This window comes from Crocodylus siamensis, chromosome 4 (assembly GCF_052110815.1).
Source record: "Crocodylus siamensis isolate JL-2025a chromosome 4, ASM5211081v1, whole genome shotgun sequence".
NCBI classification, from domain to species: Eukaryota; Metazoa; Chordata; order Crocodylia; family Crocodylidae; genus Crocodylus; species Crocodylus siamensis.
In genome coordinates, this window is record NC_143398.1 from 145625209 (window position 1) to 145648623 (window position 23415).

At 49.1% G+C, this 23415-nt stretch overlaps 1 protein-coding gene across 1 annotated transcript; it reads left to right on the plus strand.

The window, feature by feature from the left end:
• The first annotated feature begins 25 nt into the window (after positions 1–25).
• Positions 26–14694, plus strand: TUBG1 (tubulin gamma 1). The gene is made up of 11 exons (XM_090044027.1): positions 26–169; positions 296–408; positions 849–1016; positions 4919–4987; positions 7404–7483; positions 8589–8715; positions 9799–9885; positions 10201–10350; positions 12839–12991; positions 13427–13588; positions 14162–14694. The coding sequence occupies exons 1-11, from the start codon at positions 121–123 to the stop codon at positions 14357–14359; spliced, it is 1356 nt and encodes a 451-aa protein (XP_089900153.1). The 5' UTR covers positions 26–120; the 3' UTR covers positions 14360–14694.
• Positions 14695–23415: the final 8721 nt, after the last annotated feature.

Below are 23415 nucleotides of genomic sequence, written 5' to 3' on the forward strand. Positions count from 1 at the left end.
CCGCCACTGGGCCTGGGCGCTGCCATCTTGTTGCACGGACAGCTGCCGCCTAATGCGCAGGCGCGGCGGGCTCCCGGCGACGCGGGGCGGGCGACGGTGAAGTCGACGGCTGCGGGCGAGATGCCGCGGGAGATCATCACCCTGCAGCTGGGCCAGTGCGGAAACCAGAGTGAGCGGGGCCGGGCAGGCGGGGGCGCCTAGCAGGGCCCTACCTGGGGCCAGGGCGGGTAGGCAAGGCCGGGGTGGGCGGGCGAGCGCGCGCAGGGCTGACGCCGCCTCCCCTCCTTGGCCGCAGTCGGGTTCGAGTTCTGGAAGCAGCTGTGCGCCGAGCACGGCATCAGCCCCGAGGGCATCGTGGAGGAGTTCGCCACCGAGGGCACGGACCGCAAGGACGTCTTCTTCTACCAGGTGCGGGCCCGGCCCCCCCAGGCCGCTCCGATTCCAGCCCCTGCCCCTGCCCCGAGCTGCCCTGTACTGCTGCCTCCCGCGCATGGAAGCACTTGTGCCCCTTGTGGCACCTGGTGCAGGCGGCCCCCCGGCCACAGTTGCAGAGTTGTCATGCATCTGCTACCAGTGGGAGCATTTTGTGGAAGGGGCCGCATCTGTTCTGCGTGCAGCACCTGGTGCAGCAGGGTCCGGGGATGCAACTAGGTGCTGTCTTGAGAGAGGTGCCCGGTAATAACTGTTGCTTTGCCAGTCTGCTGAACCAGGACCCGATGCTGATGCTGGCTGTGTTTATAGCTCTGGGCTGACAGCTGGTGCCTGCCTCAGTTTCTCCTGCAGAGCAGAGCATTGTTGAGTTATGACTGTGTCATGTTCTTTAGCCCTCTCACTGCTCCCTGTTACAGGCAGATGATGAACATTACATCCCTCGGGCTGTGCTTCTGGACCTTGAGCCCCGAGTGATTCACTCCATCCTGAACTCCCCTTACGCGAACCTGTACAATCCGGAAAACATCTACCTATCTGAGCATGGAGGCGGGGCTGGAAACAACTGGGCCAGTGGCTTCTCCCAGGTAAGTGGCCTCATGCATGCTGGTGCAAACATATTTCTAGGCCTTGTGCTTAAGAGCTTACCAGGGAATTCCTTCAGCCCTGCTGGGATTCCCTTCAGTACTCTGTGCTGTTTTGGGCCCCATGCTTCAAAAATATGTGGACGGATTGTCTCTCTCTGGTGGACTCTTTACAAAAATGTTTCTCAGGGAGACCAGTCTGAAGGGGAAAGGCATCCAGGATTACTGGTTGTATTTTAGTCATAGTCATAGAAAAGTTGGAACCTCCAGAGGTCATCTGGTTCAACCCCCTGCCTGAGGCAGGATCGTCTCTATCCAGTCCATCCTATACAACCATAATCTAAACTCTATATAAGACTACCCTCAACCCTGATGCAACACAGACGTAATACCCTAATGTGCCACAGGTAAAGCAGGGGAACCACGGCATCCAATGTCCTGCTCCCGTAAAATATTTTCAATATATGCTGAAGAGGTCCCGGGTAGAATACCACAACCCCTGCTATATATAGAAGAAGTCAAAGACCCTCACAGACCATACCAGTCTGACCATGGAGTAAGATTCCTTCCTGACCCCAAGTATAGCGATCAGTCTGACCCAGAGCAGAAGGGCAAGACACCCTCTCCAGGAATCTCCAGCTTTGCTCCTAGCAGGAGAATTGGCACACCCCAGTTGAAGTCCCCAGTCTTAGCTTTAGACAATACCCAATGCCTTTGGGGAGGCTTAAAAACACATTGACACATACAGGAATTAACATCCTGATGCAGGAGACTAGCAAGTATGGCAGAAAAGCAGCTTGGCATAGCAGGGGACTCTTCAGAGAGCTAAAACACAAAAAGAAAGCTTACAAGAAGTGGGAACTTGGATAAACTACTAGGAAGGAGTATAAGAGTATTGCTTGGCATTCAGGGATGAAATAAGGAAGGTCAAGTGCAACAGGAGTTGTAGTTAGCAAAGGACATGAAGGGTAACAAGAAAGGTTTCTACATGGATGTCTGCAAGAAGAGGAAAATGAGGGAAAATGTGGGTCCCTCACTGAACAGGGGGCAGTCCCATTCAGCAAAGGCTGAAGTACTTGATGCCTTCTTTACCTCAGTCTTCACAGGCAAGTTCAGCTCCCAGACTGTTGCTCCAGGCCACATAGTTTGGGGAGGAGGTAAACAGCCAACAGTGGCAAATGAACAGGTTAGGGACTATTTAGAAAAGCTGGATATGTACAAGTCGATGGTGCCAGATGTGATGCATCCAGGGGTGCTAAGGGAGTTGGGTGATGTGATTGCAGAGCCACTAGCTGTTATCTTTGAAAACGTTTGGCAATCAGGAGAGCTCCCAGGCAATCAGAAAAGTGCAAATCCAGTGCCCATGTTTAGAAGAAGGAGGATCTGGGGAACTACAAACCGATCAGCCATACCTCAGTCCCTGGACAAATCATGGGACAGGTCCTCAGGGAATCCATTTCTAAGCACTTGAAGGAGGCGGTGGTGATTAGGAACAGTCAGCATGGATTCACCTAGGGCAAGTCATGCCTGACCAACCTGATTGCTTTTTATGATGAGATGACAGGTTCTTGTGGGGGAGAGCATTGGATGTGATATACCTTGACTTTAGCAAGTCTTTTGATACAGTCTTCCATAACTTTCTCACAAGCGAGCTAAAGAAGTACGGGTTGGTTGGATGAATGGACTGTAAGGTGAATAGAAAACTGGCTGGATAACCCAGCTCAGATGGCAGTAGTCAATGGCTCCGTGTCTAGTTGGCAACCACTATCAAGGGGAGTGCCCCAGGGGGCGGTCCTGTGGCTGGTTTTGTTCAATATCTTCATCAACAACCTGGCAGGTGGGATGAAGTGCACCTGCAGCAGATGGCACCAAGCTGGGGGTAGTAGTAGATGTGCTGGAGGGTAGAGCTAGGATTCAGAGAGACCTTGACAAATTGCAGGATTGGACCAAAAGAAATCTCACGAAGTTCAATAAGGACAAGTTCAAAATCCTGAACTGAGGATGAAACAGTCCCATGTACCGCTACAGGCTGGGGACTGAGTGGCTAAGCAGCAGCTCTATAGAAAAGGACCTGGGGCTTACAGTGGGCAAGAAGCTGAATATGAGTCATCAACATGCGCCCTTGTTGTAAAGAAGACTACCAGCATGCTGGGTTTCATTAGTAGGAGCATTGCCAGCAGATCAAAGGGAGTGATTTATTTCCCTCTACTTGGCAGTAGTGAGGCCACATCTGGAGTAGTGTGTCCAGTTCTCAGTCCCCCACTACAGAAAGGATGTGAACAAATTGGAAAGAGTCCAGCAGAGGGCAATGAAAATGGTTAGGGAGCTGGAGACAATGATTTCTGAAGAGAGACTGAAGGAACTGGACTTGTTTAGTCTGGAGAGGAAATGACTGAGGAGGGATTTGCTAACAGTTTGAAATGCTGAAGGATGATTATAAAGATGTTAGCTCTTTCTTTGCGACCGTAGGGGACAGGACTAGGAGCAATTGCCTCAAGCTGCAGCAGGGAAAATTTAGTTTGGAAATTGGGAAGAATTGTTTGAGTATGAGAAATTGGAACTGGCTACCTAGAGAAGTTGTGGAATCTCCCTCTGTAGAAATTCTTAAGAGCAGGTTAAAAAAAAGGTCTTGGCTGGGATAGCCTTGAGCTGGGAGCTAGATTAAATGGCCTCATAAGGTCCCTTCCAGCCTTACTTTCTTACGATCCTAAGTGCTGATATGCAAGTACCATAGCATTCAGGATGGACTCATGGGTAAAAAAACACCCCTAACAGATCTAATGGCATGGCTGGAAGCTGCATGACATTATACCTGGCACATACCTGTGGCAGGTTAAGGTGTTATGTCTGTGTTGTGTCAGGGTTGATGGTGGTTTTATGTAGAGTTTAGATTATGGATTGTATAGTATGTTTTGGGTAGGGATGATCTAGCTGGACTAGATCAGTGTTTCTCAACCCATGGGTTGCAACCCAAAAGTTGGTCATAAGAATATTTGAAAGGGTTGTGACCATTGTAGAAAAACATGGGAAAGTACATGTTTCCCCCTGCATGCTGGCAGAGTTCCAGTGTACAAGGGGCTGCTTGGGGCTGTGGGGAGTGGGAAGAAGGCGATCAGGCAGGAGGCACCATATGCATGTGCGCATGCACATGGCAACTAAGCAGGATGGGGAGCAGCTCCTGCAGCTTCCCACAGGTAAGTCTGTGGGGTGGAGGGGGCATAAACGATGCATTGGGGGGGCAGGAATGGGCACAGGCAACATTTGGGAGGGGACCTTACTCCCAACCCAAAGTCCCCCTACCTTCCCAGTCCTGCTGCTGGTACCCCTCACTCCCAACCTGCTGCTCCCCACCCCCAGCTCTTCAGTGGGTTGGGGGAGTGGGGGGGCACGTGCCCCGCAGATCTGTGCACCTGCAGCGTGCACGGGACTGCAGCCTGGCCAGACTGACACAGGCAGGAGCCGCTTCCATGGCCCAGCAGGTGGGTCCCAGCATGGGAGAGTGGGCAAGGGCAGCAGGACTCATTTCTGCTGCCACCATGAATCCTGTGCCAGCCATGCTGTCAGCAGCATGAGGAGTAACCAACTGGGGAGACACTGGCAGGGCCAGAGATCCATGGGTTAGGAGTCGCCAACAGGACCAGAGGGCTGTAGGTCAGTGAGGGGCACCAGCAGGGCCAGGGGGCTGTGGGTCAGGAATGAGAGGTACTGGCAAGGTCTGGGAGCTGTTTTCTACTTAGAGTATTTACTGAGTCAGGACTGGCCATCAATGTTTACAAATCCTGATACAAAAATAGTTGAGAACCACTGGACTAGATAGCCTGTGGAGGTCCCTTCCAGCTCTACTTCTCTGTGGTTCCTCAAGGGGAAGTTAATGGAATGAATGTTGCTTTGGTTCTGCCTTGCAGGGTGAAAAAATCCATGAAGATATCTTTGACATAATAGATAGAGAGGCTGATGGGAGTGACAGTTTAGAGGTAAGTAACAAAGAGGCCTTAGATCATTCATTGCTGACTGTGCCAGACTGCCATTTCCCAGGGTATATCCCAGCCCTAAGGTCTCTGTTCTTTTGTCTGGGTTACTTTGAAGGCTCAATCTTTGTGGAAACTTGGAGGATGCAAATATCTTTGGGGGTAAGGCTGCTGAGCAGCTTGCATCCAGGGTAGTAATCCTAGACAGGAAGCTTTTCCCAAATCTGTTGTGTTCTCCCCTAAGATTCAGCATCTTTATCAGTGTCTTGGAGGTGGGTGTGGAAAGCACACTGTCCAAATTCTCTGATAACACAAAGATCTGGGGAGAAGTGGGCACACTGGAGGGGAGGGACAGACAGGTTACAGAGGTGGCGGATGAGAATAGAATGGAATTCAATGCAGACAAGCGCAAGATGCTGCATCTAGGAAGAAGGAACCTGCAACACACCTATAGGCTAGGGAACGCCCTTCTCAACAAAACAGTGGCTGAAAGGGATCTTGGAGTCCTTGTTGACTCCAGGATGGACATGAGCTGCCAATGCGAGGAAGCAGTCAGTAAGGCTAACCGCACCTTGTCGTGCATGTACTGAGGCATCACACGCAGGTCCAGGGAGGTGATCCTTCCCCTCTATGCAGCGCTGGTCAGGCTGCAGTTGGAGTACTGTGTCCAGTTCTGGGTGCTGCACTTCAAGAGGGATGTGGCTAACCTTGAGAGGGTCCAAAGGAGGGTCACTTTCATGGTCAGGGAGCAGTAGGCCAGGCCCCATGAAGATAAACTAAAGGGCCTGAATCTATTCAGCCTCCACAAGAGAAGACTGAGAGGGGATCTGATGGCCATCTGTAAACTCACCAGGGGGGACAAGCAGGAAATAAGTGAGGCTCTGTTCCTCGGGCACCACCTAGGATAACAAGGAATAGTAGCCACAGATTGATTGAGGGTGGGTTCAGGCTAGATATCAGGAGGCATTACTTTATGGTTAGGGCTGCCAGGTTTTGGAATAGGTTCCCAAGGGAGTCCCCTACCTTGGGGGTCTTCAAGAGGAGGCTAGATAGACATCTGGCTCAGGTATTATGACCCCAGCTCTCGTTCCTGCCCAGGGCAGGGGGTTGGACTTGATGATCTGTTAAGGTCTCTTCCGACCCTATAAACTATGAAACTAAGATCCCATGATCCCTTGGATGGGGAGGGGTTTTCTCTGGCAAGGTTTGTAACATTTTCCAAATCCAGTTTAAACACCTCTAGTGATGGCCTCTCCTGGAGGAGACCATAAACACCCAACAGAGCTTGTTATTAAGAAGGGATTTTGACCTGCTGCCTCCCTTTACCCACTTTACCTACTCTTCATCTCCCCGTGCATCAGACTGAGTAGTTCCTCTCCCTTTTCCCAAAGGAGCACTCTCCAAACACTCCCGTCCCAGCTTGGCTTCTAGTGAATCTCCACAGCTGGGTAGGAAGGGTCTTGATGAAATGCCCCCATCCCAATCTGTACCCTGTTGGTTTGCTCTGCTATGCATGTGATTTGAATGGATGCTTGCTTTAGAACCACAAGGTGGCAGCAGACAGACATAGTCCAGCTTTTGGGCCAGCCTAAGCTGTTGGCTACCATGAAATCCTTAGAGTGTGAAGGTGTGAAGAACCCCGGGCAGCTACAGTTTCAGTTTCTTAAGCAGGTTTAAAGGAGATCAGTAACCATGAAACCACTCAGCTGAGAAATTCAGCCTCCTGTTACTGCCACTGTGGAGTCCTGTAACTCAGAGGCAGGAGGGGAGTCAGGGGAAGAAATCACCATCTCTTCAGCTGGTTTTGCTTTATTTATCTGACATCACCTTGACTGTCCTCAGTTTCATCATGCCCCTTGCTGAGATGGTCAGAGCACCCATGTGTTTATTTCATTCTGTTACACTGCAACAGGAAAAGGAAATCATGAAACACATGATTGTAGAAGGAGCAGGTTGTGGGGATCTGGAGCAGGTGAGTGTTTAGCTTGGAGTCAGAAAGGGAGGAGCCTTTCCTCTAGGGACACTAAAATTGGTAGGGACAGGTGTAGGTTGATTTGGAAATAGAGGAAGGGCCTGAACTTGTGAACTCACCTGTGTTAAAACTGATTGGATGCTGAGCTGAGGGAGGGATATCTGTGATGCTTTAACCTGTGTTCTAAGGTTGGGAGGGATCTAAAAGGCTCCTGAGCAGGATGGGGGCAGCTGAGTTGCAGGACTTTGTCTCAGAGACAAGGCTTGAAGGATGTTCAGTGATGTCACCTGACTGCCACTAGTGGCTCTTGACACAGGTCCAGAGAGAGTCAGCTGCCAGCTGTGCTGACCCAGGCTCTGTTGCATGGCATGGCCAGAGCTCATCTCTGCTCCGTCTCACTTGGGAGGCTGAGTTGGTCCCTTGAGCTGTCCACATTCTGCTTCGTTCCAGGGCTTTGTGCTGTGTCACTCCATTGCTGGCGGAACAGGCTCTGGGTTAGGCTCCTATCTGCTGGAGAGATTGAATGACAGGTGAGTACTCAGCATTAGCCCCTTCACCTCAGCAGACTCTAGGCCAGCCTGGGACTTCTGGAAGCTGAAGAGTGTTGACTCAGGTTATGGACAGACATAACAACTGAAACGTTTCAAGTGAAATGCACTTGGAAACATTTCAGCCGGGGTGACATGTGCCCCCATGGGGTGCTAGAGCAGGCTGCTGGGACCAGCACTTTTTGCTTCCATTTCCCCCTAGGGATGGGAGAGAAGAAGAGACAGGTTGGGGAGGGGGATCCCCAGCTCCAATCTCTTCTATCCCCACCTCTTCCCACTCACAGTCCAGCAGAGAGGTGAAGGGTAGGGGGACTGGTACTGAAGGGCCTGACATCTGGCAGGGACCTCCAGGGATCTGATGGGACAGAGCAGCTGGCAGGCCATCTGCCTGCTCTCCATCCCGCCATTCCAGACGTAACAAAGTGAAACATTCCAAAAAAGTACCTCGTATAAGGAGAGAGAATACACTGGAGTGTTCCAGCCACTTTTAGAACGTGTCAGGGGGCTTGTACACACAGCGAAATGCCCTTTGAAACATTTCAAAGGCATTTGAAACATTTTAATTGTTACATGTGTCCACACCCTTAGGGCCTGTTCCACTGTCCCCACCCAGACACTGTCTCGTGCAGTCCCCGGCAGATTATCTGGAGAAAAGGGATGGCTCCTGCTATACCCAGGGGCTGCAGAGTCTCTGAAATGGAGTTTGTTCTGTTCAGTCTCTTTGTCTCCTTTCAAGTTGATCTGATCTGATCAGCTGCACCAATGAAGGTAGGAGGCTGGAGCCAGGATTCCTGCACTGCTACCTTGCTTGTCCCCACATGCAGCTTTGCTTGTGAGCAGCTGCTTACTCATCCAGTGGCTGGTTCAGCCTTGCCTTTGGCTTTGTCTGATGGCTTCCTGCCATGCTGCTGGATGCAGGCATTGGTGGAACAAATTTTCTTCCTCCCTGGGAGCAGACTTTGGCATGCACTGTGGGTGACTCACCACTGTCCTGAACCCTGGAGACTGAGAAGGGAACTCGTGGGAGGGAAGCACTGACAGCAGGATTGATGAGGTTAACTCTTGATGTCTGGGCTCACTCACTCAGATATCCCAAGAAGCTGGTGGAGACCTATTCAGTTTTCCCAAACCAGGATGAGATGAGCGATGTCGTGGTCCAGCCATACAACTCCTTGCTGACTCTCAAGCGGCTGACCCAGAATGCTGACTGTGTGGTAAGAATCCTGCTGCAGTTTGAAGCGGAATGGGAACACCAGTGAGCTAGCCCTCACCTCCCACTTCAGGAACCATCGGACCTCCAATCTGTCGAGGCCAGCACAGCTGTCGATCAGTAGTGATGTTGTTCCTTGTGTTTATGTAGGATCCCGCATTCCACATCAGCTCTGAAATATAGCTTGCCACAGGGCAAGCAGCATCAGCCAGCATGTCATAGCAATGCATGCTAATGTCTGTGCAGAACAAATGGGACCTGGAAAGCAAACTGTATAGAGCTCCATACCTGCCCCTGGAAAGGCTGAGCCTTTCCATAGTCTGGGAATTACAGGGCTTTGAACCTATGCCTGGAGCTCTGAGGCACTCCCTTCTGCATTTATGTGGGGCTATCTTCTAAATATAGGACAAACTTGCTTGCAGCAGTGAGAGGCTAATGCTGGCTCTGCTTCCACTGCTCTCCTTTCTGTTTCAGTCCTGAGGCTAGTGAAAGTAGAAGCCAGCTGGAGAAGAATCTGACTTAAAACACTCTACTCAAACATAGCTCCCCTTGGGCCCTACCCCAGGTCTTCATTATCAGTGGCCCCTGTTCTCCAGGGGCCGCCTGGCAATAAAGACATCTCCAGCTCCCACCCAGAACTGTGGACAGGTCTCAGCCAAGACACTTTTTCATCCAGTCCAGTTTGCATGAGAATTTCTAGTCTCTTGGTCTGTGTCTGTTAAGCAGTGGGCTTTCTCACTCCCTTCAGGCTTTTCACTTGCTTTGACATTGCACTGCACTGTCTTGGAGGCAGACATTTGGGGCAGCACTGTCTTGGGAGGGCTCTGGGGCATGCAGCCAAAATGGGAGTGGGAGAGTTTCCCATGGAGTGTTGGTTATGCTCCAGAATAACAGCCATCTCGGAATGAATCAGTTTGAGTGTCATCTTTGTCATTGCACAGTGCTTCATTGTGCTGTGACATTTGGGCCCAGCACTCTGAGCAAGGACTGATGGTTCTCTCAGTGTTCTCACTTGTGACATTGTGTATTATTCAGCTGCCCCTAAGTGTTCTCCAGGTAGCTGAGCACAGCCCTCTCTCTTTTGCAGGTGGTTCTGGACAACACTGCTCTGAATCGGATTGCCACAGACCGGCTGCACATTCAGAACCCATCCTTCTCCCAGATCAACCAGCTGGTACAGAGCCCCCACTCTAGGAGTGTTCACTTTTTGAGAAGTCTGCCAAATACTTTAATCTGGCATCCTCTGATTTAGTCTTGACCTGCCTCGGTCTATGGCTGCTTGGCCTGGATCTTCCTGAGCCACTGTTGAAGGATAGAAGTCATGCTGGGGCCTTACAGCAAAGGCTCCTGCTGGGGCAAGGAGCTTGGCTCTGTCCCTATCTGTGCAGATGTGCTTTTATTGCTGTGGAATTGAGCTCTGGGTTTTGACATCTCACTTCCAAGTGCACTATTCCCCAGGCTCTGACTGTGTTTCTTCTCTCTCCACCAGGTCTCTACCATCATGTCAGCCAGCACAACAACACTTAGGTATCCTGGGTACATGAACAATGATTTGATTGGCCTGATCGCCTCTCTGATCCCCACCCCCAGACTGCACTTTCTTATGACTGGCTACACACCACTCACCACAGACCAGTCGGTAAGCACTGACCTACTTCATAGGGCTCTCTCCTGCCCAGGGGCTTCCTCCAGGCCTGTCTCATTCCCATGCATGCCTCTTGCTGCCTTGTGAAGCCATGGCCAACACCTGCACTATGTCCTAGCTTCTTACTCTGGGCATAAATTGTTTTCTTTATCTTGGTTCTTCCCTGCTTCCATATAGCCAAGCAACCTCCTCATTTGGCTTAGGGCATTTGACAGACTGCCACTCCCTGTTCTGCTTGACCTACCTCATGACAGCAACAGCCTGTGTGGCCCATGAGGCAGATGTCTACCCTCAGGCAACCTTCAAATGCTGGTTAACCCAACTTACCACAGGGCACAGACAGAAGTACCAACTGAAACTCTTCCAAATTAAACACACTTAGAAACATTTCAAAAAGTAAATATTCCAGCTGGGGGACATGCACATGGCTCCTGTGGCCTTTCTCAGCTGGAACATTTAATAAATATTGCAGCCCTCTCTACTGCCCTCCTAGGGTGGGGATGTAGAGGGAAAAGCAGGGGTTGGGGACAGCAAGAGATTCCCAAGTCTCTTCTCCCCTTCAGAGCGGAGAGGTAGAGGGGATTAGGGCTGAAGGGCTCAGCTCTGGCAATTGCAGGGGTCTTCCCCAAGAGAAAAGCTAGCAGGGAGGAGGAGTACCTGACTCTTCCTTGGTTCTGGCCCTTTTCTGCATGTATAGATAACAAAAATCAAAATGCTCCCAAGCACTGTTTCATTGTAAGAAGTAACTCTGAGAGTGTTTCAGGTACTTCTAGACAGTACGCATGCACAGCTAACCCTTTGAAACATTTCAAAGGCATTTGAAACATCTTGATTGTTACAGCTGTCTGCACCCTCATCCTTTGCCAGCAAATTCTTCCAATCCCATCAATTTAATTGGAGGGACTTGTCAGCTAACAGCAACCACAATTTCCCTTGGGGCAGGATTCTGCTGTTCTTTGCAAAGCCTTGGTAGGAAGTACTCATCTGCAAAACTCCTGACCTCCCCTCCTCAGTACAGTCACCAGCTGCATCATCAGAGTGTACAAAACGGTAGGATAGTAGTCCACGCTTCTGCACATGTATTCTGTACTCCTTGATCACCCTCCTGCAGTGGGCACATCTGCACCAGCCAGGACCAAGGCCCTACTGAAATATGGGGGAAGTGTGGTAGCTCAGTATGAGCAAACCACTGTTGTTTCTTCTCTCATCAGATGGATTTCCCCAGGATGCTACTCAGAAAAGTAAATCGGAAAGGCTGCTGGCTCAGAAATGGGTACAAGCATGTGTTCTGACTTCTCTTGGAGGAGTACCGGGAGCCTGCCAGCAGCTTAGTTGATGTCTGTCCTTGACCTGCCCCAGCCCTTGTGTTTTGGGGCATGACCTCTGCACACCAGCAGAAAGCTGGTTGGAAAACTGTCTGTCCCTAGCATAGAGCTATAGGAAGTTAGTATCAGGAAACAATTTTTCCTGCACCTTCCAGTAAACAGTCAGTTCCTGTCTTTAGAAGGTCCATCAGGTCTCCTGCATGGATGTGTATAAGCACCCTTCTGAGCAGTGGCACATGCTACAGTTTATTTTTTCTCCATGATAAATACCTGCAGCGGGTGAAGTTTACTGTCCATCTGACACCAGCAAGCAGTGAAGTCAGCTTTCCGTAATTCCCACATGCAAGAGCCATGTAACCAAAACATAGCCCTTCAATGACCGGAGAACCACTGCACAGTACCACTATGTGAGCCCCTGAGTACGGGGTATGATTTCTGGTCTCTAGTGAAGAAATTTCCCCTTACTGAAGTGTGCCTCCCCCCTTTATGTTAAACAACAGATGATTATCCCTTAGAGTGACTGCCTTGGGGCCCAGTTCCAACTGTAGCAAATTCCATCTAAGCTCCAGGGTGTTATGGGAGATGGGGGAGTGTTGTGACCACACTGGCTCTGTGCAGGGTCAATCCACCACTGCAGTGAAGTGGTAGAAAGGTGCTGACTGTAGTGAGGTCAGTAGCAATCGCAGCAGATCAGCTCCTCTCTTAAGTGTCATGCCCCTTTTCCGTCCCTGCATGCTCGTTGCCTCGCTAAATACTTGTGCGTTTGGCTGCAGAGGGTGGAGTGACTCACTCTCCGTATGTTCCCTCTCCTCCCCTGTTCATTAGGTTCAGGCTGAGCTCTGCTATTAGCCCCATGCATGAGGGGGCAGAATGGCTCTTGGCTGCTTCCCTTTGTCTCGGAAAGGCACAACGGTAGCAATTTTGCATCGCTGTTACATGGCTTCAGTGGCTTCTCTCCCTTGCCCATGGATTTGGGGCTGGGTGCATGATTCAAAAGGGTATGAGCCTTCCATAATGACCTTATTTTTGCAATTGATCCAACTTCAGCATAGACCTCCATGTGCTGTGCAGAGGCGCCACGCAAGCAGGTGCACCCAGCACTCTGCTGTATGCATGTATGAATCATCCATCTGAGTTCTCTCTGCTGGCATTTGCAGGTGGCCAGTGTGCGGAAGACCACAGTCCTGGATGTGATGAGAAGATTGTTACAGCCTAAAAACGTCATGGTCTCCACTGGGCGAGACAGACAGACCAACCACTGCTACATTGCCATCCTTAATATCATCCAAGGAGAGGTGGACCCAACACAGGCACGTGGGACATGTCTGCTCCCAGATGAAGGGAATAGATTGGGTCATAATGCTACTAGGGGTGGGGTGGGGTTGGATTGGATTGAAGGGTCCCTAAAACAAACAGTTGATGGAAAGCCAGAGAAGGGCTGACTGCTGCTCAGCCCAGCTACATTGAACCAAGTCCTTTGAAAGGCTGTTTCTGTGTTCACACCCTGCTGCCTACAGAAGTCTGCCCATCCTGGGAGCTGATTGTTGAAACCCAGGCCCATGAGCAGTGGTAGGAACATGCCTCTTAGAGATCCTCATTCACACAGGCCCTGCCCAGTCCATCTGGGGGATAGCAGGGACTGGGTGGTCTTGCTGGCCCCTTTAAGGATGTTGACCTTGCCCTGCCAGCTGATTGGCAGACATAGCTGCTATGTGTATGGTGCTGACCTGTTTTTATCTTGCCAGGTTCACAAGAGCCTGCAGAGGATCCGTGAGAGGAAGCTGGCCAACTTTATCCCCTGGGGGCCTGCCAGCATCCAGGTGGCACTCTCTAGAAAGTCCCCTTACCTGCCATCTGCACACCGGGTCAGCGGTCTGATGATGGCAAACCACACCAGCATCTCCTCGGTGAGCATACTGGATACCCTCACAATCCAACTTTAGCCACTGTCAAGTGGCTTGATGCAGGCCACACGTGTCAAGCACCTTTGCTGTAGTCTCCTGGAACAGAAGCCTCAGTGTTCATTTTTCTCCCAGGGACTCTGGGATCTGCAAGAGTTGGATGCTAGAGGAATCCAGCCCTGCCTAAGTAGATCATTTGTCCCCATTTGTTGAAGGAGCCCTGGGAATACAAGCTATTTACTCAGTCTAGTAAGCTGCATGGGCAGCCCAAATCAGAAGTTTCCTGGGAATGTGATAGCAGATGGCAATGCTTCACTGAGCTGCTTGCTTCTTCCTGCCAGGAAACCTGGTTAACACACTGGGACATATCTGCTTTGTATTAGCACCCCCTCCACCACTGCTAAGCTAGGCAGACACAGGGGGCTTGCCTGCCCTAGGATTCCCCTCCAGAGACTTCTCTGCTCATACCCCTTATGTCCTTTGGCTGGTTGGCTAAGATTAGGAGCTCCCATGTTCCCACCCAGCCTTTTGCTTCCTGGTCCTTCCCCACTCTCACACATGTTTTGTGTGGCATCCTAGCTGTTCGAGCGGACATGCCGGCAGTATGACAAGCTGCGCAAGAGGGAGGCCTTCCTGGAGCAGTTCCGCAAGGAGGACATCTTCAAAGACAACTTTGATGAGCTGGACAACTCCCGTGAGATTGTGCAGCAGCTAGTCGATGAGTACCATGCAGCCACACGGCCTGACTATATCTCCTGGGGCACGCAGGAGCAGTGAGCACCTTGTTATGATCTTTGCCCTTTCCCACAGGGAAGGAAGACAAACAGGGACAGAGAAAGATGGAGTTTGTCATTTCCTTTCAGCATATCTAACATTCTTCCTTTATTGAGGTGAACTGCTTCAGCTGACAAACCCACCCCTCATGATTTTGATTGGACAGATGTAGTTAGATTGGGCTGCCAACTCCCATTGTGATTCCAAATCCAGTTAAGATTTCCTAAAGTTTTGAAACAAAATGATGCTACTATCCTGATGGAAACTACTGAGCAGACAGTTTCCTCATTCCCAGCCCATGTAATCCGTGAATAAACTTCACTGCTATTGAAAATACATGGTCCAGTTTGGACTTGCCACCATGCTTATCTCTGCATGGAAAATGTTGACACACTCCTAGAGGCCTCTTGGATCAAAACCATGCTCCCAGTTTTGAAGTGATCCCTATTTCCTTTATGATGCTTTGTAATTCTCTGTTTTCGTGGACAGGCCATGACCCAAGACACATCTTTATTTAAATTGAAGTCTTGTTTCACCATCATCCAAACTATCCTTTCAGTTAAGGTGCCACTTTTATAGATGTTTTCACTGCATTCTGGTTTAATTACTGCTTGTAAGCTTAATGTGATACTGGTGCTCAAATCCTTGTGCTCAGTGTGTGGCAATACTTGTCAACTTATTTTTTATTACTTCTAGGTTTACTGAGTTTAAGACTCCCATACCAGTGCTAGAAGCTCCTAAAACAGTGTCAACTGCACTTTGTGGTTTTATTAATATTTTAAATGTTTAGGTTCTAAATCATGCTTCTATTGTTTGTTTGGGTTTGGGAGGGGTATTTTTTTTTATCCTGTTTATTGCAGGAGTTTTTTCTGGTTATCAAAACTTGCTTTGTGGATAAGTGCCATACCACAAGCTTATACTTAATGTCATAAGCAAACGTAAGAACATAAGTGCCCTACTGGATCAGACCTATGGTCCACGTAGCCCAGTATCTTGTTTCCAACTGGCAGAAATGAATGCTGTAAAAGGAGAGCATTGAACCAGGTATCTCTGAAGTGATCTATCCCCTATTCAGTATCCTCCCTGGCATCTACTATTATTGATTTAGAGATGCCAGAGGAAACATCTCCAACCATTTTCTTCAGTAGTCATTAATAGATCTATCCATGAATACATCCAGTCCCTCATTGAACCTGGTTTTGCTATCTGCCTCCACCAGATCCTGTGGTTATGAATTCTGCAAATTAACCATGCATTGCGTAAAAAAAGTATTTCTTCATATTAGCTTTGAACCTGTCACCTACTAATTTCTCTAGTTCTAGTATTCTGGGAGTTGGTGAATAACAACAGTTCTTTATTCACTTGGTCTATCCCCTTCATGACTTTTCAAATAGATCTATATCATATCCCCCTTCAGCCTTCTCTTTTCCAAATTGAAATTTTAGCCTTTTGAATCTCTCTTGGAATGGCAACTGCTCCATGCCCCTAATTGTTTTGGTTGCCCTTCTCTGTACCTTTTTCTAGTTCTACTACATCCTTTTTGAGATGTGGGGCCCAGAACTGTACACAATAACTGCACATGTCTGTTAATAGGTAGGTGGCAGCATCTAGTTTTACCTGCAGTGGATCTCCTTCTTCAAAAGGGAAATCTTCCTCAAATTCTCCTAAGAATTTCAGGGCAGTGTTGGTAGCAGGTGCATGTGTAGGGGACCAGTGTCAAATTTTGGTAGGTATCCAAGCATAAAGTGTTTAGTCAACAAGCTCATATTACATCCTGTATTAGCGTGAAGTTGTTCCACACTATATGGGGTTTGAATGTTTTATCTGATCCTTCCCAACAAGAAGCAATTGCAGCCTTTGCAGGAGCTCCCCAATGTCTTTTCCCTCTCTGTAGGTCTTCAAACACTCTCTTCCCTCTTCCTCTAACCCACTGCTTACACAAATCTCTGCTGGGCAACAGCCTAGTTATACTACTGTGCTGAGCACCCAAGAGGAGCCATTGAATTGGAAAATCTTGGAATTTGCTCTGAACATCACTGTCACGCTTGCCTTAGAGATGTATGGCACCTGACAGCTTCTCAGACTGAAAGTAGAATGGGAAATCTCAGTTGTTTCTCCATTTTTCCAAGACCAGCCAACCCACAACCAGTGGCTCCTGTTTTAAGTCAGCCAATGCTGGTGATGACAAATTGTGCTGGGTCTTGCAGCATCAGATTACATAGATACAGATCACTGTGATGCACAGGGTCACAGCAGTGACCACTGCCCCCTAATACATCTCTCCATCTTAATCTGAGTAAACAGAAACAAACGCTTTTCTCCAGTGTTACCCCCATGCTCCCCGCTTGTCACCCTCCTTCATAGTTACTTCCCATTGAAGTGTTTTAGCTGTCTTCTGTTATAACATTTCAAAAATCTGGCTCACATGGATTTGCACACCTAGTATAAGGTAGGGCTCAACCTGTCTGTGATCACATACGGGACCTGCTGTTGAGGGGAGAAGGCCTGTTTTTCCTTTTCACCATTACCTGGCTTCTAATTTTTCAGTCTGCCTTCTAGGTTGTAAAAATCCTTTTTGCAGTTTTCATTGATTCCTGCCTAGATGCCAAGCTGTGTGCTGACTCACTCCAGTTAACCTTGCAGCTAACTATTCCCCAGGCCTACCTAGAGACATGGCTTGCCATTCCTCCAGGGCTGGAACATGCCAGGCCTCTGGTAGTTGCACCAGTTGTCCATTCAAAAAGACTGAACTCAGCTGAGGCATTGGCTGCTGCTTGTAAAGCCATTAAACCTGAGGCAGCTTCACATCCCAATCTTTCCCTGTACTGGACACAGAGTTTTTTTTAAAAGCCTTTAATCTCCAGTTAAGCTGTTCCACATATCTATTAGCCCAGGGATGCTATGGCATATGAAATCCTTTACTTAATGCTGTACAATCTACCAACTAACTGGATTAATTCCCCTGTAAAGCATGAAGCCATTATCTGATTTTATGACAGTAGAAATACACCACCTAGGAACCACATACTCAGTGAGACCCTTGGATGCATTCAGGACTGTTTTTGTTTTCAGAGGGAAAGCCATTTTATAAAACCATCTACAATGAGAAGTAAATATGTATTCCCCTTTCGTGGTGTTTATAAGGGCCCTACAAAGTCCATCTGGGTTCGGTGCCAGGGGCCGTGTACCCTTTGTGTATGTAGTGGGAACTTTTGTTCTTATTTGGTCAGCACCACCTGCTATACTTTGTAAGCAGTTCTGCATGTAGATTTCCACATCCGTTGCAGTGGAAGGCTACTACGCTGACTGCTGCCTTCTTTCTTTGGTATGGACTACCCTGTGATGACCTCCATAATTATGAGCCAAATACATAATCTCATTCCTGATGTTCTTAGGGACAACCCACCCCTTCCTTCAGGTTTTAACACCAGCAGATCACTCCCAGGCTAGACTTTAAGAGGCATGCCACTTGCATTATCCCTTTTGAATAGCGACCTGAGTGAGGCATCCACTTCTTGTGTTTCTGATAGGCTAGCAGCCTCTTCTGGCTCCTCTAACTTAGTGTTTTTTTTATTTTAGCCATTGGCTCCTAGCTCTTCTTTGGTGGTTGCCATGGCAAAGCACTGAGCATACTTTGTTTTGCCTCTAGATCAGCATGATTGTTTCACTGAGCAGGGGCCCCTTCCTTCTGGTGATGACCTTTTTCACCTTATGAAATTAGCCCCTTTTCTACAGAAACCCTGCAGAAGGCTGATAATACATTTATACAGATTTGCATGAACACTGGTGTTTCATCTGAATTATTCAGGTTGTTTCCCCACTATGGCAGCAAACCCACTCAGAGTCTAAATACAGATGGAGATCCCCATTCACAGGAGTAATCTCCAAGGGACAGCACTACTGCCAGCTCAGTGTACTGAGCTGAGTGTAGGTTGCACTGCATGGCAGTTGCAGTGTGGTTAATAGGATCCACAAGAGAAAAGCCAGTGTAGGCTTTTCCATCCACGTGGTATGAAAAGCCAAAAATAACCTACATCTCTGTGCCTGGGAAAGCCTGTCCTGTCCAGCGTGGTGCTTCCTCAGACTAGTGCTTTAAAGTTCTACCCAGAGGTAAAGGACACATATGGGGGTCCCTACCTATAGCCCAATGATGACAGCTGGGATAGCCAACGATTTTTGCCTGGATGTTCCCATCTATTAAGCCAATGTAAATATTTAATGAGGTTGTATGTGTTGTTCTTAAAATAATTGGATTAAGGTCTGTCAGAGAGTCAAAATGTTGTATAGCTCAGTCCACTACTAGCACCTGCCTTTCTGAGGAAGGCTATTTTTTTTTCCACCCAGCTAAGACAGGAGTTAGCAACCTTTTACTGATGACAGATCACCTATTCATAACCCAGCTTCTGCTATTGATTGCTAATTGCCTCAAATTTGTGATTCCCTGTGCCCTTGCATCATGCGTCTGATAGACGCATCTTGTATAGTTTGCATTCAAGGCAGCATAGGGATTGCATCCCAGTAGCTCTGGTCCCTTCCTTAGCCTTGTGCCTCCCAACACCCCCAGTGGGAGATGCTTCCCTCCTCTCCCCCACTCACTGAACGTTGCCAATTCCCATCACCTGCAGCAATGGGCAACAGTGAATTTGGTGGTAAAAAGATGGCACCTACAGTGCATTCAGATTTTGGCTGCTGGTCACACCAACACTTCCCCCCATGGTTCACTTGAGGGAGGGGGGCAGAAAGGATAATACTGGAATGTGAACCACTATGAGCCACCAGCTATAGGGAACTCCTCACTCCCTGTGGCCAAAGCCTTGAGTCCTGCTGCCCCTAGCCTGGATTCCTGATTCCTCCCCAAGTACTGTCATCTGGCAATGTGCAACAGTGGATTTGGCTGAGCAGACTCCGCAGGGGGCCTCCGTTCTGGTGCCCCTTTTAAGTCAGCACCTAGGCCTTGTGCCCTGCTCACCCACCCCTTATGAAAAAAGTATTTGCTACTGGTCCCTGTGAGCTCCTGTGCTGCCATGGGCTAGATCTAGTCCTTTCATAGGCTGGATCCACCCTGCATGTTTGTAGGTTGCAGACTCCTGGGCTGAGGCATCTGGAAATGTAGGCAGTGGGCTTATCCTTGCCAAGTCGGTGTTCTGGCGGCAGCCCCCACCTCCTAAATAAAAAGCTGTTGTAAATTAGGGTGAGCCGAGGCCACTGCTTTAACTGTGTGCTTTTCAGGGAATGTACATCTTGATCTTGTTCTGGACCCTGGTTCCACATTTCCCTGTTTCTTAAAAGTTTGTATGGCGATCCATCAATTTCAGCCAAGCCTACAATAAAATCTTAATTGAACCTCACTAGGCCTACAAAGGACCTTAACAGCTCTTCATGTGTGGGCCTTGGGGAGTTCAGCAACTGTCTTAACCATGTCCTGGAGAGTTTGCTTTCCCTTGAGGCTGACTTCAGTTCGCAGGTAGGAAACCGTTTATCTGGCCATCTGGGCCTTTTTACCATTTAACTTTAAGCTACCTTGGCTCGGCAATATAAACAAACGGGCTTGGACTCCCTTATGTTTTTCTTCAGTCTCAAATGCCACCAGAATACCACAACAAGCTAGTACCTGCTCTGTGCCCAGTAGAAGTTTAAGCATCTTAGTCACTGAAGCATGAAAAAGCAGGGATTTCTGAAAGCCTTGTGGCAAATTAATCCATTCATATTGCTGCCTCCTGCGTGTAAAAACAATTTTATATCGACTCCCATGAACTATGGAAGTAGACCAAAAACTGTAGGTGACAGCAAAAAGTACTATTTCCCCTCGGGGGGGGCCTCTCCAGTAAATCTTGATAGAAGGCAACCACTGGAGCCTATACTGGGGTATTTTGATTTAACCCTCAATAGTGAGCCTTCCTTATAGGCCAGATTGTGACGTTATTGTCACTGTGAGATAGTAAATTCACTGGTTTACCAAGGACTCAGTAATCTGGGTCATCGCTTCCTCCACCTCCAAAGGAAAATGTTATGTGACCTATTCCACACCTTTATTTTTACCTTAGGGTACCCCCAGGCATCCCAGGTAATTGGTACCCTTGGGTTTGTGGAGCAAGCTGTCCTAATGCCGGATGGCCCACACTGCATGTCACTTAGTGGTTCTGGGAAGGCTTTACCCACTGTTCTTTTTAGCAAGTTTTAAAACCAGTGGTACCCTGAGGGACTTCCTCGTACCTTTTAGTTGCTCTTTTAATTCCTGGAAAGAGGAACCTTCTGTTCTCTAAAATTCCCACTGTGCATTGGGACTTTCCTAATTTTATTTCCCATTTTATTGGTCTCCTTTTAAGCTTCACAGTGGGCAGAGTTCTGGATTTGCTCTTAGCTTTAAACTCTCTCAGATCCACTTTGCCAAACCTCAGCCGCCCTTTTGGCTGCATTTAAAACCTCATCTTGGGCTGAGGTGGCGTCTACAACTGTAATGATTCTATTTCTAAGACCTGGCTGGAAACCAGCCAAGAACATTTGTTTGTGAACTGCATCATCCCAGTCACCTTCAGGAAATGTGAGGCTATTGCCAGCCCAGAATCCAGCTTCAAAAATTTGAGGGTTTTCCATCTCCATCCATTTCGTATTCATTGTGTAAGGGTAGAGATTATTTTCCTCTAACAGTGCAGCAACTATGGCTTTTTGCTGCTCTCAGCTGTGTTTCATCTTCCACCTGTCCATTTAAGATTTCAGGAGAAAGAATCAATTTTTGATCTGGCAACATTGGCATGGGTGCAACCCAGGTCCTGGCCTGTCCTCCCCTTTACTGTGGTTTCCTTCACTCAATTAGCGAGTCAAATCAATATGGCAGGAAGGACAAGAATAGGTCTGAAACAAGGTTTTAGTATCATAGTATCGTAGTAGCTAGAGTCGGAAGGGACCTAGGTAGATCATCTAGTCCAACCCCCTGCCTTGGCAGGAAAGAGCACTGGGGTCAGATGACCCCGGCAAGGTGCTTATCTAACTTCCTTTTAAAAATCCCCAGGCTAGGAGCCTGCACCACTTCCCCTGGAAGCCGGTTCCAGGCCCTAGCCGCCCTGACTGTGAAGTAGCGCCTCCTAATATCTAATCTAAACTTACCCTCCGCCAGCTTGTGACCTGTTATTCCTGGTCACTCCTGGCAGCGCACGGGGGAACAGGGACTCCCCCAATACCCGCTGATCCCCCCTGACCAGTTTGTAGCAGGCCACAAGGTCCCCCCTTAACCTTCTCTTGTGGAGGCTAAACAGGTTCAGGTCCCGTAGCCTCTCCTCATAAGGCCTGCCCTGCTGACCCCTGATCATACGAGTGGCCCTCCTCTGGACTCTTTCCATATCGTCCACGTCCCTCTTGAAGTGTGGCGCCCAGAACTGGACGCAGTACTCCAGCTGCAGCCTGACCAGTGCCGCATAGAGGGGGAGGATTGCCTCCCTGGACCTGCTCGAGATGCATCTGTGGATGCATGACAGGGTACGGTTGGCCTTCTTGACTGCCTCCCCACACTGCCGGCCCATGTTCATCGTGGAGTCAATGACGACTCCAAGATCCTTTTCCGTCTCCGTGCTGGCAAGAGGGGAGTTCCCCAACCTGTAAGTGTGGTGCCGGTTCTTCCTCCCCATGTGCAACACCTTGCACTTATCAGTGTTAAACCCCATCCTATTCTCATCCGCCCACCATTGCAACCTGTCAAGGTCAGCTTGTAGCCTATTGAACCCTTCTAGTGCACCCACATCCCCCCACATCTTAGTGTCATCAGCAAACTTGAACAGGGTGCTTTCTACCCCCTCATCCAAGTCACTGATGAAGATGTTGAACAGTGCGGGCCCGAGGACCGAGCCCTGCGGAACCCCACTGCCCACGTCCTTCCAGGTCGAGAAGAACCCATCCACTACCACCCTCTGGGTGTGGCCCTCCAACCAGTTGGCAACCCATTTGACCGTGTGGGCATCGACACCACAGTCTCCCAGCTTTTTGATGAGGACAGGGTGAGAGACAGTGTCGAAAGCCTTCCGGAAGTCCAGAAAGACTACATCCACAGCAACCCCTGCGTCTAATGATTTGGTGACCTGATCGTAAAAGGCCACCAGGTTGGTCTGACAAGACCTGCCACTGATGAACCCATGTTGGTTGCCCCTGAGCATGCATTCCCCCGCAAGGCCCTCCTGGATGTGTGCCAGGATAATTTTTTCAAAGAGCTTACCCGGGATTGAGGTAAGACTAACTGGCCTGTAATTTCCCGGGTCCTCTTTTTTTCCCTTTTTGAAAATAGGGACCACATTGGCCCTCTTCCAGTCCTCCAGCACCTCACCAGAGCACCACGAGTGCTCATAGAGCCGCGCCAGGGGTCCCGCAATGACCTCGGCCAGTTCCTGTAGAACCCTAGGGTGAAGATTGTCCGGACCAGCGGACTTGAACACATCCAGCCTCTCCAGAAGTACCCTAACTAACTCCTCGCTAACCCCTGGCCCAGGCGTGTCTCTCCTGGGGCCCGAGGGGGGCCCAGCAGGGAGGTGGCTGAACTGGTCCCTACTTAGGAAGACAGAGGCAAAGAAATCGTTAAATATGTTAGCTTTGTCATCTGGCGTGATGACTAAGTTGCCCATCGTGTCCTGCAGGGGCCCCACATTACCCGGGACCCTCTTTTTACCCCCTATGTATTTGAAGAAGGACTTCTTATTGTCCCCAATCCGGGAAGCTAGTCCTATCTCCATCTCTGCCTTGGCCTTCCTGACTGCCCCCCTACATCCTCGGGCGACTGTAACATAGCCTTCAGGAGGGCTGGCTGAGAAACTAAGACAGTGCAATAAGGGGGTGATTGGATTTGAGCGCCAAGACTTGGATGTGCAAGCACTATTGAATGATTTTAAGGGAAAAGTATAAATTCATCAGACAACTGCATCCCAGGGAAGGGGGTGGTGGGGAACAGTAGAAGCTACCGCCGTGCTCCAAGGAACAAACACTTCATACAGGCCACTAAGGATAAGCAGACCTATCAGCATTGGAAGATGGTATTGATCAGTAAGGAACATCTTCCAGTGTTCCAAGAATTCAGGAAT